The following is a 20,078-nucleotide window of genomic DNA, read 5'->3' as shown; positions in this document are numbered from 1 at the left end:
ACTCTCCAACTGAACTACTCCTGACCTTCCCTAACCAACCTCCAAGTGGGCGACCCTATTCCACTCAGGCCGTCCACTGGTGTGTCTGGTGTGTGTGGTGCAGAGTGTACCGAGGATTTTATTGACTGATGTAGGCAACACCATATAGCTGGGGACCCGTAACCAAGGAGGAGGTGGATATTGCACAGAAGGGCAGATTGCACAATACCCTGTGACATCCTGATAGTCCAGGCGCGTCACAGGAACATTTTTTTAACACATTCAATTGTGGAGATTATTATTATTCCCAGATCTATTGATTCAAATCAACTTTAAAATGAACTTTTCTTTTTGGGAAAACCCCTTTAAATATATTCTAGTATACTGACAGTAGATTGTGCTCAATTATAGACTTTCATTTCTATTTTAACCCCAGTTTTACAACTGTTTAGCGTCATAAAAAGACTTTTTATGTTTGTCCAAGTAATGTTTAACCAAATATCAAGATTGATTTGATGAGAGTGTTATCAGGTAATTAAGCACTACCATTGGCTCTCTTCGGCCCTTTGCCTCACCTATGATGAAGATACAATTTATACCCAGATAAGTCGTTGTTATACCTGTTTTCATTTCATGCCTTTGATCCTATTCCTTCACACACCATACTTTCCAATCCTTTATGGGAGTCAATTCCTATTGGTTTCTGTATTTACTTTATGGATAAAATATAGCCGGTAACCTACACGGATTGAAACTCACAAAGCACCAAAGATGTCGAAGTTTGAAAAACCAAACCTGACTGGGTTTGTGGTGTGGGACTATGTTGTGTTCGCAGCTTTGCTGGTCATCTCAGCCAGTATTGGGGTCTTCTTCGCTATTAAAGAAAGGAAAAATAAAACATCAAATGAATTTCTGGTTGGTGGCAGACAAATGACATGTGGACCTGTAGCGTTGTCGTTGACCGCTAGTTTCATGTCTGCAATCACAGTTTTGGGGACTCCTGCAGAGGTTGTTCGCTTTGGAGCATACTATTTATTTTTTATTATCTCTTATACATTTGTTATCACGCTGTCTGCAGAACTCTTTGTACCTGTGTTCTACAGATCCGGTATTACAAGTACATACGAGGTAAGTGACACGTATTAACAAATGTGAAATTTTTATATAACTATATAAACATTTTAACTTTTCATTTTTATAATCTTCTTTTAAGTTAAAATTTTACATCCTTAGGCCCCTTTCACACGTCAGTGATTCTGGGACGTTTGTGCTTTTTTTGAAACGTACCAGAATCACTGACATACGCAGACCCATTATAATAAATGGGTCTGCTCACACGTCAGTGATTTTTCACTGCACGTGTCTCCGTGCGGCGTACCCGCGTGTGCGTGATTGCCGCACGTAGACATGTCCATTTTTTTCTGGCATCACTGATGTCCCATGGACCACGCAGTGGTGTGGTCCGTGGCACACGTGCCAGAAAAAAACGTGCTTCTAAAATAAAAAGCATTGTAACTCACTCGGCGTCCAGCGACGCTCTCTGCAGCCTGTCCTCCCTGCTGCTTCTGAGCCGGCTCATTATTGTCGCGCATATTCATGATGCACGACACAGCCGACCCGGAAGCAGCTGCTGCGGAGGTCAGCGCCGGCCGGATGCTGCACCGCGGGAGCGATCAGCACCATGGACAGCGGGAGCGGGCGCAGGTGAGTTGATTTCTAAGTGCAATCACGGGCCATGGAGAACGGAGCCCGGATTGCACTTAGACAACCCACGTGTGCCGTGATTCACGGCACACGGAGGGACATGTGCGTGTTTTACACGCCAGTGAAAAACGTCAGTGTTTTTCACTGACGTGTGAAACAGGCCTTAAAGAGGTTTTATAATATTTGAAAAAAATGTCTGTTTTAGTTTTAGGAAGAGCGCCACTCTCGTCCTTAGACTTTGTCTGGCAAGAAGCTTAGCCCGTTTTTTTTTATGTTGGTCTAGCTAAATTTCTCACATACTGTACCTGAATGACATAAATAATAGATTTACCCTGATTCTGAAAAGATGGAAGATATTTTTTTCTATTTTCATACAACCTCTTAAAAGGTTGGGATTCCAAAGTTTTTACTTAAAGAATATATAAAATAAAAATGTTATATTTGTAGCAATTTGAAGTATCAGTAAATTTGGCAGTACTTTAAAGGGAACCTGTTAGGTCCTATATGCACTCAGAACCAGGAGCAGTTTGCGGTGCATATTGCTAATCCCTACCTAGTAGTCTCGGCCTATAGTAGCATAGATAAAGGGATCTTTACAAAAAGTATTTGTAAAGATCCTTTATCACATGCTAATGAGGCCATTGACTAGTTGCAATGGCATTAGTTTTCTTGGCTAGTCAGCCCCCTTAGAATGTAAGCATGCCCCTGTCGGCGTGCTAACATGCTAATGAATGCTCAGCATCAGAGGCATGGTCGCGCTCACCTCTGCTGTCACCATGTTCAACGCTGGATTTCAGCTCAGTGCGCATGATTAGAATGTCCTCAGACTTCCGGTCATGCGCACTACACCAGTTTGAAGTCGGAGCACATACACCCGGCTTCATAGTGCGCATAACTGGAAGTCAAGGACTGCCAGGCTGGGATTAGCAATATGCACCCAGCCCAGAACCGCTCTTGGTTCTCCATGCATACAGGACTTGACCGTTCCCTTTAAGTGTCTAGTTACCCTAGGAAAAGTATGTATTACACAGTACCATATTTAAATGTATTAGTTTGTCACCGCATTGTAGGTCCTCTATAATAAGGGAGGCGGCATAGTGTCACAGTGGCTCAGTAGTTAGCTCTATTGCTTTACAGCGCTGGGGTCCTGGATTTAAACACCACCAAGGACAACATCTGCAGGCAGTTTGTATGTTCTCCCTGTGCATGTGTGACGCCCTGGACTAGCCAGGTAGTCACAGACATAACATCATATAAACCCCCTCCCCTGGATAGTCTACATCAGTCAAACAAAACCCTTGTTGCCTCCCTCCAGGGTCTGATGTTCACACCAGGTGGGGCAGAGACAGGCGGTTGGCCCCACCCACCGAGGAGTTAACAGGCCTGGAGGCGGGAAAAGCAGTCAGTTTAGTTAGAGTTTGGAGTTCAGTGGAAGTGGAGTGAGGAGTTGAGTTTGGAGTGGAGAAACTGCTAGTGTCTGTGTAGGAGCCCAGGCACTGTCAGCAAGGTCGGCAGATGGTGGTGGCCGTCTGCAGGAGGTGGTGCAAGTCAGCAAAACCGTAGGACCGGGGACAGGCGGTGGCCCACCGGTACCGAGCCAGGGAGCAGATTTGCATCAAGCACAAAGGCAGGGCCATCGGACCCCGACTAGGCTGGGAGCCGCCGACAATGGTCAAATCCGAGAGTGACCGGAACCCCAGGGGTTTCCTAACACCCAAGACCCGACAGAAGGCAACAGTCCACACCGTGAGGATAAACAGCCACCACCATAGGCTAGAGATCCAAGGGCCAGCGCCTGCGTGCAAAACGGGCTCTTTCGGTACATACACACAGGGAAGCGGACTACCGTTGGGAAACCATTGGAGTCAATACATTCTACACAGGTGCAGGGAAAGACAGCCACCATCAACCTGTCCGGGGAGAGCAAAGACACTGCAGCCGGCTGCGGGACCCATCCATCCAGCCGTTTGGTTTACCAGAGACTCTATGAATTTGTGCCTGAGTGAGTACCACAGCGCCATCTGGCACCACTGCCGCATGCAACCCTGCACCCCAGCTAACCTGCCTTCCCGTACCGCCACCGGGCCCCGGGATTACCAACCCCTACCCATGGAGGGGACAACATCCTAGCTGCTCCCTACCATCGCTCCCAGGATCCCCGTCACCAGCAGCGGGGGTGCCCTTTAAAAGAACAACCCGTGGGTGGCGTCACGAACTATCTCCCAAAACAAACCACCCCCTTTTCACTCGTGGGCGAGGAGCGCTGCTCGAGTCCCCAGGTCCGGCCCACCGCTCGAGCCACCGAGTAGCAGCAGCAGTCGCGGACCCGAGCGTAGTGAGCGCGGCCCCTCCGCCCGCGACACGTGCGTGGGTTTCCTCCGGGTTCTCCAGTTTCCTCCCACACTCCAAAAAACAAACTGATAGGGAATTTAGATTGTGAGCCCCAATGGGAACAGTAAGGATGATGATGTCTGTAAAACGCTGTAGAACTAATGGTGCTATTAAAGAGGGTAAAATAATTAATATGTGCTGCAAATAAATACTCTTAGTAACTGTTATACACTACAGCCTGGAAATGTGGATGCCAAACATGGAATCTCCCCATATTAAGGCCTTATTCAGACATCCAATTTTCACATACTGTTTCAATGCCTGCTTTTCAGGAATGTAACATGTACCTATTATAGTGGAAGGCGTCACATTCTGTGGCTTGGTGCTTCTGCTACACTCCGGTAAATATGTATGGTTTACTTTGATCTATCTTCCTTATTTACCCAACTTCATGGCCTGGTTTCCAGCCATGTCACATCCGTTAAGTAGCTCTATACATTGTGTTAGTGCCTGTAACTCCATGTGGTCACTTACTTGTTGTTACTACATGTAGTCAGGTCTCTTTTGTGCGCCTGTTCTGGGCCTTATACCACTACCTTTTGGTTGTATGGTCCCCATCAGTATAATCTAATATGATGGCAACGTCATCTTATATATATTAACTACAAGTATACGCACACTATTTTTTGGTACGAGACACTTTATATAATTTATTATAGCTTTGATCTAATTTTCCACGAAACACTTTATATTATCTGGTATAGCTTTGATCTATTTTTTAACAATTTTTTGCAGTGTTTGGTAATTTTTGCAATATATTCACATTTTACATTTATCAATTATGTAATTTTGCAAACCATTCCTGTGCACGTGCTGACCTTCCTTCCTTTTTGTGACGCCCTATTTTTTCCAGCCAACTGGTGTAATTTTATGGAATTATAAATATGTTTATGTAATTAATAAAGATAATATTATTTACTGACCTTTTGTTCGGTTTCTTTCTTTTGGTTCTATGTAACCATTATAGTTTATGGGGCTGTTCACATATCTAACTTTTTTTTTGAATGGACAGCAGACGGATGTCATCTATTATTGATATTTTTTTATTTTTTAATGGGTAGGAGAAGCAAAGTTTTTTTTCAAACAAGAAAAACAGATTCCACACTTATGGAAAAAACAGTCACTAAATAGATGAAAATCATACCCAACAGAGAAAAAAAGAGATGTCTGGATGAAGTCTAACTTTGAATTATAAAACAATAGGATTTCTAAACTTGCCAATCAATAATTTGTATTCAGGCTGCTTTACATGCAGCAATATCGCTAGCGATGTCGCTGGTGAAAGCACCCGCCCCCGTCGGTTATGCGTCACGGGCAAATTGCTGCCCGTGGCGCACAACATCGGTAGGACCCATCACACGAACTTACCTGCCTAGCGACATAGCTGTGGCCGACAAACCGCATCCTTTCTAAGAGGGCGATTTGTGCGGCATAACGGCGACATCACACGGCAGCCGTCCAATAGAAGCGGAGAGGCGGAGAGGAGCCCTGCTGCCCCGGCTGCGGCCGCCGAGCCGCTCGGATCCATGCTCGCGTTCTACGGGTGGTGGCTCGAGCCTCTCACGGACCCGGGGGTCACGTCACTCTGCAAGGGGGTTGGCATTGCACATGGGGGAATGCGGGTATTTGGTTTTGGGACGATTGTTCGTGACGCCACTCACGGTTTGTGGTGATGGTGGACACCACCTCTGCGGTGAAGTTACGGGGATTCCCGGGAGCTGTGTAGTAGCGCAGTTAGGTGTTGACCCCTCCGTGGGTAGGGGATGTTGGTCCCGGGGCCCGGTGGTGAGAGGGCCGGGGTGTAGGGTTGCGGTGCCGCGCGGTGCCTGAGGGCAGTCGTGTACTCACAATTAAACCACACAGAGTCACTGGTAAACCAAACGAGGGTATGAACGGGGCCCGCAGTCGACTGCAGCTTCCTAGTCGGGTTGGCAATGTCCACCTTTCTCCTGCACCTATGTGTAGTTTGACCACTGTGCCTGAGCACTGGTAGTCTGGTCCCCGGCTTGTAGATGTCGGAGGAGCTCCTTTGCCCGCAGGTGCTGGCCCTTGGATCTCTGGCCTTTGGCGGTGGCTACTATCCGGACGGGTTGGGCTGTTGCCTTCTAACGGGACTTTGGTGGGAATGAACCCCTGAGGTCCAGACCGCAATCAGTTATTTCTACTATGGTGGTGGCATATAGCCTAGTTCGGGGTCTGAGTACCCTGCCTGGTGCTCCGGTATCCTGTTAGCTCCCCGGTTCAGTTCCAGTGGGCCACTACCCTGTCCCGGTCCCTACGGTTCTGCTGGTCGTGTTCCCGGTCTCCTGCAGGCGGTCACTGCCGTCTGCCTGCCTGCCTGTTTCACTCCACTCTCTTCCTCTCCCTGAACTTGACTGCACTGCACTCAACCCTGTGTGTTTTTCCTGCCTCAGGCCAGCAGACTCCTCAGGGGCGTGTCTTTCCACCTGACTCCGCCCACCTGGTGTGCCTGTCTAACACTGAGGGAGGCAATCAGGTCTTTATGGTTGACTGATGGTACCTTTCTAGTGTGGGTGTGTATGTGATGATGTTGTAACCTGTGACCCCTGGGGTCCAGGGCGTCACACGAACAACCTGCGTCCTGCAACAGCAACGATTTTTGGGATTAAAACGACGTGTCAGCGATCAACGATTACGTAAGTAACTTTAATCGTTAGCGGGCATTCGTCCGTTTCACATGCAACAACGTCGCTATCAAGGCCGGATGTGCGTCAAAAATTTTGTGACCCCCTCTCTCAATTTAGTTCCTTCTCTTTTTAGGTCACATTTTGCTTCATTCTCATGTTTGTATCAGTGTTTACATTACTTATTATCACTGTTTACATCATTGTATTTTAATGCACTTTGATAAAGTTCCCACACACATTAGATATGAAGATATTGCCCTGCTCTCCATATGTATGAACGCTCATTTTTTCAGGGGGGAGAAGGGAGAAAGCTGGAGTAAGCTAGCACTACTTTATCTCCTGAGAGAACAAAAGGATCAGATGGTTATGTTCCACTTTCCCAAGTCTTCTCTCCTCTAATACATTGGATCATCCGATGGTGCTTCTGAGATATCGAGCTTGCCTGATTTCAGTCCAGTGATAAGAGGGATTCCATAAAATGGTTTTGCTGATGGGGTTGGAGTTATAGTCCCTACTGAACAACTATAGCACATCAAAGGTTGCAACAATTAATGAAACACAATGTATATTTTTATTCGAATTTATATTAAAGTAGTATACCTTTCTTCTAATATCTTCAGTACTTTAATGTTTTTCTTTTGTCTTTCTTACAGTACCTAGAACTGCGATTTAGCAGAGTAGTCCGTTATGCAGCAACAATAATGTACATTGTGCAAACGGTAAGAATGTTCAAATCTGCATTTATTATAATTTATAAACTTTAAAAAAAAGGCTAAATGTGCATTGTTTCCATAAAAAAATGTATATCTTTCTATTTGACTTACTTCCACACTATAACTGCCAGTACAAGACTAACAGCTTTCAGTTCAAAAGACATTGCGCTGGCTATCCAAGGATGTGGTGTCCTGTGCTTTGGAATAAGATCTGTCTGAAGGTAGCATTGAGTTTATCACATCAGTGCAAGGTCAAAGTATATGTGACGCCCTGGCACAGCCAGGTTGTCACAGAAAGAGTTAATCCTCCTTGGTAATCTGATCCCACACCGATGCAGCAAGACAAACCACATCCCCCAGGGTAGGAGAAAAGCAGAGCAGAGGGGAGGGGCTGGAGCAGAGTGCTGGGAAGCAGACAGAAGTGGAGCCTGGAGCTGTAGCTCCCAGGCTGAAAGCAAAGCGTGCTCCGAGAGGGCCGGGACAGGCTGTAGTGAGGAAGGGGCCAGAGGTAGCCGGAGCAGGGCGGTGGCCCCTCGGTACCTGGGTACCCGGATCACTACAGGGGAGTAGATTCCCCGTTCCCGGCTGAGGAGAAAGAGGAAGAGAGTGGAGAGAAAGGCACCTGGCTGCAGGGAAAGAACAACAAGGGCTGCTGCACCGTGTGTGGGACACTAACACCCCCGTACCGAAGGCTGCGGACACCAGCAATTCCTAGTTTACCAGTGACTCTGTGTGACTTACTTGTGAGTACACCCGTGCCCTCGGGCACCGCACTGCAGCACTGCGCCCTGCTCCCTGCTTACCCCATCACCGGGCCCCGGGACAACCAACCCCCCACCCACGGAGGGGAGAAATAACATCTAGCTGCTCCATACCATCGCTCCCGGGATCCCCGTCCAAAGCAGCGGTGGTGTTCCAACCTCACCACAACCGTGGGTGGCGTCACGGACAATTTCCCTTACCAAATCCCCTTTTACTGTGGAGCCTGGGATCACAGACCGGGTCACGCCACCGTGATACCCACAGAAGTGACTCTGTGGCCTGGATCTGAGTAACCCCTGGTCCCCGGGCGACACATTTGGCGTCACGAACAGGATCGAACCCATCCAGTTACCTGGAGGAAGTGCGCCTTGTTCTGGACTGTCAGCGGTGTTCCGCTGCAAAAATTGTGAAAGTCGCCATCTTTGCCGCCATTTTGGGCGTGAAAATCTCCCGCCCAGCGCCTTCTTCCCCAAGCGGTGGGCGCGAAAAAGAGGCTCCGCCCCCTGAGAACGCGGGCGGAAGTGAAGCTCCGGAGGACCGGAAGTGAAAGAAAAACTTTAAAAGTTGCTAGAAGGACTGCTCCCGAGTACCAAGGGGGAGCCGTAGGAAGGAACTGCCGTTCATGTGACCAGGACTGTAAAGGCAGGGACGCCAGGACTTTGCCTAATTCCGTTCCTGGACAAGTAGTAGCCGCAACCCCGATGACATCTTACCCGGCTCCGGCAGTCCGCCCGGCCGCGACGGAGATGACGACGGCTCCGGCAGCCCGCCCGGCCGCAACGGAGGTGGCACCCGATTGGAAGTCTGCCCCAGATGTGGCGCCAGCCGCTCCCAGGTACCCCGTCACGGCTGTGGGGCAGCCGGAGTGCACCTGCAGAGAGGAGGAGCAGGCCAGTGAGAGATGGAGCCCTCGGCAGTTAGCGAGGCGGGTTGTAGCCGGCGCCGAGGGCATCCAAGTGGGCCTGGCTTCTGAGCAGGAGGCAGAGCACGGAACCCGTGCCCCGTACTGGGAGTGGCGGCAGCGGCAGTGGTAGTGGAGCATGGACGGCTACCCACAAGTTAAAAAGTTGACTGTTTTATGGACTGTCACCCCTGTTGAACGCCCTCAAGTTCAGGAGGAGGCCATCTGCTCCGCAGGTGTGGGGTGGCAGAACCTTTTAAAGTTTTAAAAAATGTACCTCCCGATGTGGGAAGATGTATGATTGTAATGTGTTTATTTTTCCTTTTTCCAGTTTTAATAAATGTTGGTGCCTAGACGGCCCGAGGACGGGCCGTGTTTTATCAAGGGTGTGTGTGACGCCCTGGCACAGCCAGGTTGTCACAGAAAGAGTTAATCCTCCTTGGTAATGTGATCCCACACCGATGCAGCAAGACAAACCACATCCCCCAGGGTAGGAGAAAAGTAGAGCAGAGGGGAGGGGCTGGAGCAGAGTGTTGGGAAGCAGACAGAAGTGGAGCCTGGAGCTGTAGCTCCCAGGCTGAAAGCAAAGCATGCTCCGAGAGGGCCGGGACAGGCTGTAGTGAGGAAGGGGCCAGAGGTAGCCGGAGCAGGGCGGTGGCCCCTCGGTACCTGGGTACCCGGATCACTACAGGGGAGTGGATTCCCCGTTCCCGGCTGAGGAGAAAGAGGAAGAGAGTGGAGAGAAAGGCACCTGGCTGCAGGGAAAGAACAACAAGGGCTGCTGCACCGTGTGTGGGACACTAACACCCCCGTACTGAAGGCTGCGGACACCAGCAATTCCTAGTTTACCAGTGACTCTGTATGACTTACTTGTGAGTACACCCGTGCCCTCGGGCACCGCACTGCAGCACTGCGCCCTGCTCCCTGCTTACCCCATCACCGGGCCCCGGGACAACCAACCCCTTACCAAATCCCCTTTTACTGTGGAGCCTGGGATCACAGACCGGGTCACGCCACCGTGATACCCACAGAAGTGACTCTGTGGCCCGGATCTGAGTAACCCCTGATCCCCGGGCGACACATATAGAAAAGACTGGAGATAAGTGAACCCGAACTGTAAAATTCAGGATTCGTACCGGACATGGACTTTTATAAAAACTCTGAGTTTGAAGTTTGTGTGCTGTACATATGCTAAGCACTCAAACAAGCATTGGGGTGCTCGGGAACGCTCAGTGCTAGACCCAGAGAGAGTCACTTGCAGTCTCTAAATGGCTGTCACTGGGGGTAAGAACAACATTTGTGGATTTAGGGTGTCCAAAAAAAAAAGACCCGTCCTACCTCCTCTGGAAATGCTCTGTTTGTGGCTGGTGGTTTGTGAGCAGAGAGCTAAACTGGTCAATTATTGATTTCTAATGGGATTCAGGCTCCAGGATCAAATTCAGGTCAAGTCTGGGGCCCGAACTGAACTTTATCTAAAGTCCAGCTGAACCCGCCAAACTTTCACGGGTGTGCTCATCTCTAGAGAAGACTACTGAAATACTAAAATAAATAAAGTTGTACTTTTGGTTAATGTAGGTGAATAAAATAATATAGAATAATTCTTAAGTTATTCTGCCAACGACGATTACAATAAGTGAGAATTAGTGATGGGTGAGTGTGTTCAGTACTGCTCAATACTCGATCAATCATCGGGATGCTCCGGTATGCTTGTTACTCAACCTTAGCATTGTGGGTGCTCGAGCGCCATGCTTCAGTGCCTATCCTGCATGTTTTGCGGCATTTGTACAGCTAATCAACATGTGGAGATTGCCTGTCAGACAAGGTATTGCCATAGCCATGTTGGCTATTGACATTAATTTGCCGTCTACATCACATTATCATGTCTTATATGATGCTCGCCACACTCTCCTCTGAAAAAGTTCAGACAGAGTTGAATTAGGAGGGAGAGCTTAGATTAGAGTAGGCTTTGTTCACTTGCCCTCTTTAGTGCCTTTCCCTGAAAGGCGTTTTCTTCTTTAACCTAACAAATAAATTATTTAAAAAAACGGCATGAGGTCCCCCTTATTTTTTTTATAACTAACCAAGGTAAAGCAGGGAGCTGGGGGCTGGTAGTATAAGGTTGGGAAGACTCATGGATATTAGCCACTTCCAAGCGTAAAAATACCAGACTGCAGCTGCCCCAGAAAGTAATGTCACTATTCAATCCAAATATCAACATTACAAAACAATCCGTGTTCAAGTTCCGAGTTCAGGTACTTCACGTATGCTAACCACTCAACCGAGCATTGCTGTGCTAGGGTACACTCAGTGCTCGGCCCATTGTGAGCTGCTTGAAGTGTTTGAATAGTTCTCTATTGGGATAAAAACAGGGTTATTGGATTTATTGTGTACAAAAAAAATGAAAAACCCATAGACATAGATGGACTATAATATAATGAGGGCAGTCTAGGTTAACATCAGGAGTCAGAGGCTCCAGGGCGCCCATGGCAAGATTACCCTCAGTACAATGTTTTATGCATGACATACTCATAGGCTCTAACGGGATTACAGAGCAACCCGTTAAGCCGCAAGTCAAATTTTAGTGAGTCATTTTTCTCAATGAGCACCATACGTCTGGACAGGAAGCAAAGGGCCGATTCACATGAATCTTCTTCTTCTGGGAATGGTGTTTGGTCTTCGATGTTTTGTCTTCATGCTCCTCCTGAAGTTGGTATTTAATGTTTGGTCTCCCTAAGGATGAGATTATTTCTAGGAATTTCTACTTTGGTGATGATCACAACCATGCTCCGCTGTGCACAGGTCTGCTTCCTTCCAAGACTTGGAGCAAACTCCTCCCTTTCTTTGTCATCCCAGCCTTTTATATTTTGTAACTTTTCCACAGCTGTCACCTGACGCGCTGTCCCCTTCAAACTCTTCCATCAAGGAAACTCGCTTTCCATTGTTCAGTTCCTATCTGCTCCTACAGTCAGCAGATGACAATGTTTACTTGCGAATACTGGGAGGTGTTGGCTGTTTGTATCTTCTGTTCGTCACTTCCTTTCACATATAGTATATTAGGGGTTATGTGAGGGTCTAATACTGTATATAGGAAACTATGTGAGGGCTCAAACTATATATAGGGGGGGGCTATGAGTAGGGATGAGCGAGTATACTCGTTACTACTCAGTATTCGCCAAGTAGTACGGTATTCGAGCTACTTGTTACTCCACGAGTATCCTTGTAATTACTCGGTATGAGTAGCGAGTTCATTGTAAGTCAATAGGAAATGTGAGTAATTGTCTGCTGGACCCTACAAAGAAGTCTGGGGGCTGAGTAAAAGGCTGAAATGGATACATGATGGTTTAAAAGGCGGGCGGTAAAAATCCACCGGCTTTTTTAAGCAACCAGCTGATGCACGCTCCCCGCCAGGGTCCTTCGCCCCTTGGTGCTGCGATCCCCGCTGCCCGGTGCTTCACCCCCAGCTCCCTGGTGCTGCACTCCCTGCCCAGTCCTAACTTAAGATCGGTCAGGGAGGCGGAGGGTCGAGCGAAGCACTGGGCAGTGGGCAGGAAAGCACCAGGCAAGGGACCGAGGCAGCGGGGAGGAAGCATTGGACGGGAAAGCCGACGGTGAGGTCTCTCTATCTCTCTTTGTCTGTCCGTCTCTCTCTCTCTGTCTGTTTGTTGGTCGGTCTCTCTCTCTGTCGGTATCACTCTCTGTCTGTCGGACAGTCTCTTTCTCTGTCGGTCTCTCTCTTTCTGTCATGTACAGAAAAGATCTGGCTCGACCACTAGTATAAATAGGTGCTCTGGAGAAAAATCGATATAATAGCAAATATACTTCGGCACACTGAGATAGATATGAGAGGAGTCCAAAATGGTGCTCAAGAAAATGTTTTTATTAATCTATATTCTTATAATGTCCATTGTCCAACGTTTCAACCCGGAGGTTTTCTTCAAGGACTAATTTTTTTATATACAAAGAAAAAAAAAAGAATATACATCGTCATACATATGCAATATACATGAATATTTTACAGGAAAGGAAGACATACATATTACATTAGTAAGATGAAAAACAAAAAAGAGATGAGCTCTCCATAGGGATGTACATACAGAGTTCCCATGGTAACAGTAATAACACTAATAGGGTTTGCAAAGTATGTTATACAACGTAACAAAGAGCAGAGATGGGTGACATACCTATGTCAAATTAAAGTAAATTTTTGAATGAATTTTCAGAGGAGCACCCAGGGGTATCAGGCAAATACGGAAATTCTCATGTCAGAATTACGCTATGAGGGCGAAAAGTAGATTATGTCAATACATGTCACTAGATTTAGTACAGGGGGGAAAAAAAGGGGGGGAGGAGGAAGGGATAGAGGGGTATCAAGGGCATACATGTTGCAGTAATTACTAGGTGTCAAGACATCGAGTAAGTTAATAGGATATAGAGGGGAAAGGACCAAGTCCGTCTAGTGAACCAAATCGAGAAATACATGAGTACAAAAAAATAGTATGAGGTTACCGTGGTGTGAGTATCATATGTGGATCTACCTTGTGTGTAAAGATAGGTGGACTTAAGGTCTGGAGTGTTATTTTATTCACCAAAGAAGAGCCTTTGTGGGTCCATATTGATGTTACTGTAGTAATAAGAATAAACAGGTTTGTTAGATCCCACATGGGGTAGAAGGAGTACCACTAATGATATGGACACTATGAAACAAGGGTCCCAAATGAGTCAAATATTATATGCAATATTGTAGTTACCATAAGTATTCAGGATGAATCCACAAGGGTCATGAATTAGCTGATAACAGAGAAAAAAGGGGGGGTTTATAAGCTCAAATTGTTGTAGGAAAAGGAGGCTAGATAGGGATACGGCATACCTCAAAGGATGGCATTCATATTGAAAATGTCATGAAGTATAGGTTTAAAGCAGGCTCAGGGTAATGCATCAGGGGTCATATGATGTGGGTATACAACCTGTTATAACTGATGAGAGGATAATATAAGTAGCATGAGGTGATTAAATCAGTGAGGTGAATAGGTAGAAACAATAACATACCTCCCTAGCAGGCTGCGCAAGGTGCACTAGTCGTGAGCTGGCCAAAGGCTCTATAGAAGGGAGAGGAGAGGGAGTTAGTAATAATCTGTGTGGGAGCTAGGGGTTGTGGAAGCTGGTACATACCTTCGTGGTGAGGGAACCTCAGGTGGAGCGTCAGGTGACGCGTTTATGCCGGTGGAAGGGCTATTTATGCTGTGAAGGGTGGCGTCCACTTTCTGTGTGGAGTGGAACGCACCTGTGATCCACATGTGAACGCCGACCCTTGTTTCATAGTGTCCATATCATTAGTGGTACTCCTTCTACCCCATGTGGGATCTAACGAACCTGTATTGTATTGACATAATGTACTTTTCGCCCTCATAGCGTAATTCTGACATGAGAATTTCCGTATTTGCCTGATACGCCTGGGTGCTCCTCTGAAAATTCATTCAAAAATTTACTCTAATTTGACATAGGTATGTCACCCATCTCTGCTCTTTGTTACGTTGTATAACATACTTTGCAAACCCTATTAGTGTTATTACTGTTACCATGGGAACTCTCTATGTACATCCTGTCACGGCCGGGCGGTCGGGCAGACCCAGGAGGTGGATCCACTGGACCGAACTCTAAGATGGAGGTAGGGAGTCCGGCAGCTGAAGCACTGAAGGGCAGCAGGATAGTCCGTGCAAGTGAAGACAGCGGAGGAGTCCCTGGGACCACGGAGTCACAGAAGGTAGTCTTGGTGACGTAGCTCAGGTTCGGAGGCCGAGATGATATCAGGCGGAGTCCGGAACCTCTGGAGCAAGATGACGGGTCACCGCAGGGATCCGAGATGGCAGGTGCTGTCGGATGGCAGACGGACAGCGTGCGGGGTTCGGGATACGGCAGACTGGATGGCGAGGCAGGTACGGCTCTACAAAGAGAGATAGGTGAGTACAGGCACATAAACACCAGGAGACCTGACTCCTAGCTCAGGGAACACGAAGATCAGGCCCCGCCCCCTTGGACAAGAACCCCCTTTATACCCTGAACCTGACTAACCTCATTTCCTGTTACTGGACGCTGGCCCTTTAAGAAAGGGTCAGTGACCGCGCGCGTGCCCTAATGCGCATGCGCGCGGCCCGGGTGCCAGAAGCCAGGGAAGGAGGCTGCGAGGAGGACGCAGGAGAGCCGGCCAGGGCCTGGGAAGATGTCGGACGCCGGGATCGGCGACCAGAGGACCTATGGAGGACGGGCACCGGAGGCTGGGACGAGGGGAGCGTGGCAGGTGAGCCGGGGAGCGGGGCTGAGGACCCGGGGAGGGGAGCCGAGGACCCGGGGAGCGTGACAGTACCCCCCCCCCCACGCCCCCCTCCCCGCAACCGGGACAAGAAGGCACGGATAAGAGGAGTGCCTACGTTCTCCCTGGGCTCCCAGGACCTATCCTCAGGACCATACCCTTCCCAGTCCACCAGGAAGAACTGCCGACCTCGTACGGTCTTCATGGCCACGATATCCCTTACCGCATAGATGTCATCATCGGCAATAGGTGGAGGAGCTGGACTGGCAGCAGCGGAGAAGGGACCAAGGACCACCGGCTTGAGCAGGGAGACGTGGAACGAGTTGGGTATCCTCATCGTGGCCGGGAGCTGCAGCTTGTAGGAAACCTCATTGATCCTGGTGAGGACTTTAAACGGCCCAATGTAGCGAGGACCCAGCTTGTATGAAGGTATCTTCAGGCGGACGTACTGGGAAGAAAGCCAGACGAGGTCTCCAGGAGAGAAACACGGAGGATCCAGGCGTTTCTTGTCTGCGTGTCTCTTCATCCGCAGGGAAGCACGTCCTAGAGACACCTTGACAGAGTCCCAAATGGTGGCAAAGTCACGGGCTACTGTATCTGCAGCAGGGACATCCGAAGAGGGGGATACAGGCAATGGGATGGAAGGCTGAAGTCCGTAAACAACATGGAAGGGAGAGCTGGAGGACGACTCACTGATGTGGTGGTTGTGGGAGAATTCAGCCCAAGGTAGAAGAGCGGACCAGTCGTCGTGATGGGCGTTAACATAGTGACGTAGAAATGAGGTCAAGATTTGATTGACCCTCTCTACTTGGCCATTAGACTGAGGATGGTATGCAGATGAAAAGTCCAGAGTCACTCCCAGATGGTTACAGAGAGCCCTCCAGAAGCGGGAGGTGAACTGAGTTCCTCTGTCTGATACGATGTGTAATGGAAAGCCATGCAAGCGGAAGATGTGTTGTATAAAAGCGTCCGCGAGTTCCTGAGCAGAGGGCAGTCCAGCCATAGGAACGAAATGGGCCATTTTTGAGAACCGGTCCACCACGACCCATATGACTGTGTGCCCGGATGACAATGGCAAGTCCGTAATAAAGTCCATTGCTATGTGTTGCCACGGAATCGAAGGTATCGGCAGAGGCAGAAGGCGGCCATGTGGGAGGTGTTTGGGCGTCTTGTTTCTGGCACAAGAGGAGCAGGCAGAGACAAAGGCGGCGACGTCCGTGCGAAGAGATGGCCACCAGTAATGGCGTACAATTGCACCCCATGTTCTCTTCTGGCCTGCATGGCCGGCTGTTTTTGAGGTATGACCCCAGTGTAAGACCGTTAGCCTGTCGGTCTCCGAGACATAGGTCTTCCCAGGTGGTATCTGGGCCAGAGTGACAGGAGCCACCGGAACAATCTTGCTAGGAGAGATGATAGGCTGGATAGTCTCTTCCTCCTGTTCCATGGGCATGAGCGACCTAGACAAGGCATCAGCGCGTACATTCTTGTCCGCTGGTCGGAAGTGGAGCTGGAAGTCAAACCTGGCAAAGAATAAGGACCACCTGGCTTGCCGTGGGTTCAGTCGCTGAGCGGACCGCAGGTATTCCAGGTTTTTGTGGTCCGTGTAGATAATCACGGGGTACACTGCTCCTTCCAGGAGGTAGCGCCACTCCTCCAGAGCCAGTTTGACCGCCAGTAGTTCTCGGTCACCGATGGTGTAATTACGTTCGGGTGCTGAGAAGCTCTTAGAGAAGAAACCGCAGGTCACCATCTTCCCGGAGGAGGATTTTTGCATGAGCACTGCTCCGGCTCCTGAGGAGGAGGCATCCACCTCCAAGGTGAACTGGCGGTTTAACTCCGGTCGGTGGAGTACAGGGGCGGAGGCGAATGCTCGCTTCAAAGAACAAAATGCGGCGTCTGCCGCAGGTGACCAGTCCTTAGGATTAGCCTCCTTTTTGGTCAAAGCGGAGAGAGGAGCGGTCAAGGCAGAGAAGTGCGGGATAAACTGGCGGTAGTAGTTGGCGAATCCCAGGAAGCGTTGGATTGCCTTCAGTCCAGAAGGCGGAGGCCAGTTGATGATGGCGGAGACCTTCTTGGGGTCCATCTGCAGTCCAGTATCAGAGATGATGTACCCCAGAAAGGGGAGGGAAGACTGCTCAAAGACACACTTCTCATACTTTGCGTACAGGCGATTCTCTCTCAGTCTTTGTAAGACCAGCTGTACGTTTTCTCTGTGGGTTTGGAGGTCCGGAGAGAAGACAAGGATGTCATCTAGATAAACAACCACACAGATGTAGAGAAGGTCCCGAAACACGTCATTCACCAGTTCTTGGAAGACGGCAGGAGCGTTACACAGACCGAAGGGCATCACGCAGTACTCATAATGTCCATCGCGCGTATTAAACGCGGTTTTCCATTCGTCACCAGAGCGGATGCGTACCAGATTGTAAGCACCCCGAAGATCCAGCTTGGTGAACACACGAGCTCCTCTAAGCCGGTCAAATAATTCGGGAATGAGCGGCAGGGGGTATTTGTTTTTCACGGTGATTTGGTTGAGACCCCGGTAGTCTATGCATGGGCGTAAGTCGCCCTCTTTCTTCTTGACAAAGAAGAAACCTGCTCCAGCAGGAGAGGAGGATCTCCGAATGAACCCTCTTGCTAGGCTCTCTGAGATGTAATCTGACATGGCCCTGGTTTCGGCTGGAGATAAAGGATATATCCGTCCTCTAGGTGGGGTTGTCCCTGGAAGCAGGTCAATGGCACAATCGTATGGACGATGTGGCGGCAGTACCTCGGATTCCTTTTTGTCAAAGACATCGGCAAAGGACCAATAGGCCGAAGGCAGCCCCGTTAGGGTCTCAGGAACCGGAGGTCGTCGGAGGGGTGGTATGGACTTTAGGCACCTCTCATGACACGAAGAGCCCCAACGGGTGACTTCGCCAGTACCCCAGCTAACCGATGGTTCATGTGTCCGCAACCATGGGAGTCCCAACAGGATCTGGTGGGACATGTGTGGGAGAACATAGAGAGCGATGTTCTCGGTGTGAAGGGCACCGATGCGTAGTTCGACAGGCCTGGTGATCAAGGAGATGGTATCAGAGAGAGGCCTCCCATCCACCGAGGCAATCACTAGGGGTTTGTCGAGTGGCATGACAGGCACCCGGTACTTGTCCACCGTGGCCTGCTGGATGAAATTGCCTGCTGCCCCGGAATCGAGGTAGGCATCAGCCGTGAACCGCGTCTCTCCCGTGGTCACTTGCACTGTCCATGTAACTGGGTCAGAGAGGGTCCCAGCACCTAGGGTGGCCTCTCCTACCAACCCTAGGCTTTGGAGTTTCCCGGCCTCTCTGGACAGGAGCGTAGCAGGTGGGTGTCCTCACCACAGTAAAAGCAGAGGCCCTGGGCGAGCCGCTCTGCTCGACGTCGTTCAGACTGCCGCACTCGGTCGATCTGCATGGGCTCGTGGACGGGAATCCCAGCTGTTGATGACTGAGGAACGGAGGACTTCTGCGGCGGAGGAGAATGCCGTACCGGGCGTCTCTCCCGAGATAGCTCTTTGGAGCGCTCCTGAAAACGTATGTCCACACGAGTTGCTAGGGCGATCAGTGCATCTAGGGTGGAGGGCACGTCCCGACCCGCCAACTCATCCTTGATGCGACTCGAGAGTCCTTCCCAGAAGGCGGCTGTTAGGGCCTCATTATTCCACCCGAGTTCTGAAGCCAAAGTGCGGAAACGGATGGCGTATTGACCCACCGTCAGTGTCCCTTGACGTAGGCGGAGGAGTGATGAAGCAGAGGCAGAGGCGCGTCCTGGCTCGTCAAAGGTACTGCGGAAGGCCTGTAGGAACTGTTGAAGATCCTTGGTCATGGGGTCCTCCTTCTCCCACACGGGGTTCATCCACGCCAGTGCCTCGCCCTCTAGGTGGGACATTATAAAGGCGACCTTGGCTTGGTCGGAGGCGAACAGATGTGGCAGCTGCGTGAAGTGAAGGGAACATTGGTTTATGAAGCCCCTGCAGGTCTTGGGATCTCCAGCATACCGAGGAGGTGACGCCAAACGGAGTCGGGAAGCATCTGAAGAGGCTGCCACTGGTACGGGAGCCATGGCTTGCCTGGCGGGGGACCTGGGTGCCGCAGGCGTCATTGATGCTTGTAATGTGTACAGGCGGGTGTCCACGGAGGTCATGAATTGCAGCATGCGGGTCTGGACTTCACGCTGGCGTTGGAGTTCCTCTTGCAGGGCCATTAGTGCAGCAGCGGGATCCATGGCCTGATCTTACTGTCACGGCCGGGCGGTCGGGCAGACCCAGGAGGTGGATCCACTGGACCGAACTCTAAGATGGAGGTAGGGAGTCCGGCAGCTGAAGCACTGAAGGGCAGCAGGATAGTCCGTGCAAGTGAAGACAGCGGAGGAGTCCCTGGGACCACGGAGTCACAGAAGGTAGTCTTGGTGACGTAGCTCAGGTTCGGAGGCCGAGATGATATCAGGCGGAGTCCGGAACCTCTGGAGCAAGATGACGGGTCACCGCAGGGATCCGAGATGGCAGGTGCTGTCGGATGGCAGACGGACAGCGTGCGGGGTTCGGGATACGGCAGACTGGATGGCGAGGCAGGTACGGCTCTACAAAGAGAGATAGGTGAGTACAGGCACATAAACACCAGGAGACCTGACTCCTAGCTCAGGGAACACGAAGA

At 49.9% G+C, this 20,078-nt stretch overlaps 1 protein-coding gene across 2 annotated transcripts in view; it reads left to right on the top strand.

Annotated features, from left to right (window-relative positions):
• Positions 1-20,078, top strand: part of SLC5A12 (solute carrier family 5 member 12) — a 130,940-nt gene that overhangs the window by 17,076 nt on the left and 93,786 nt on the right. Inside the window, exons 1-2 of one of the 2 annotated variants that reach the window (XM_075326512.1) lie at positions 623-1,107; positions 7,376-7,441. In XM_075326512.1, coding sequence (XP_075182627.1) covers positions 751-1,107; positions 7,376-7,441 — 423 coding nt within the window. In that variant the 5' untranslated portion in view covers positions 623-750. Of the gene's footprint in view, positions 1-622; positions 1,108-7,375; positions 7,442-20,078 lie in introns of those variants that run through there. The other variant, XM_075326511.1, reaches the window with a different exon arrangement.

This window comes from Anomaloglossus baeobatrachus, chromosome 10 (assembly GCF_048569485.1).
Source record: "Anomaloglossus baeobatrachus isolate aAnoBae1 chromosome 10, aAnoBae1.hap1, whole genome shotgun sequence".
Taxonomy (NCBI): Eukaryota; Metazoa; Chordata; class Amphibia; order Anura; family Aromobatidae; genus Anomaloglossus; species Anomaloglossus baeobatrachus.
This window is presented reverse-complemented; position numbering and strand designations above follow the sequence as displayed.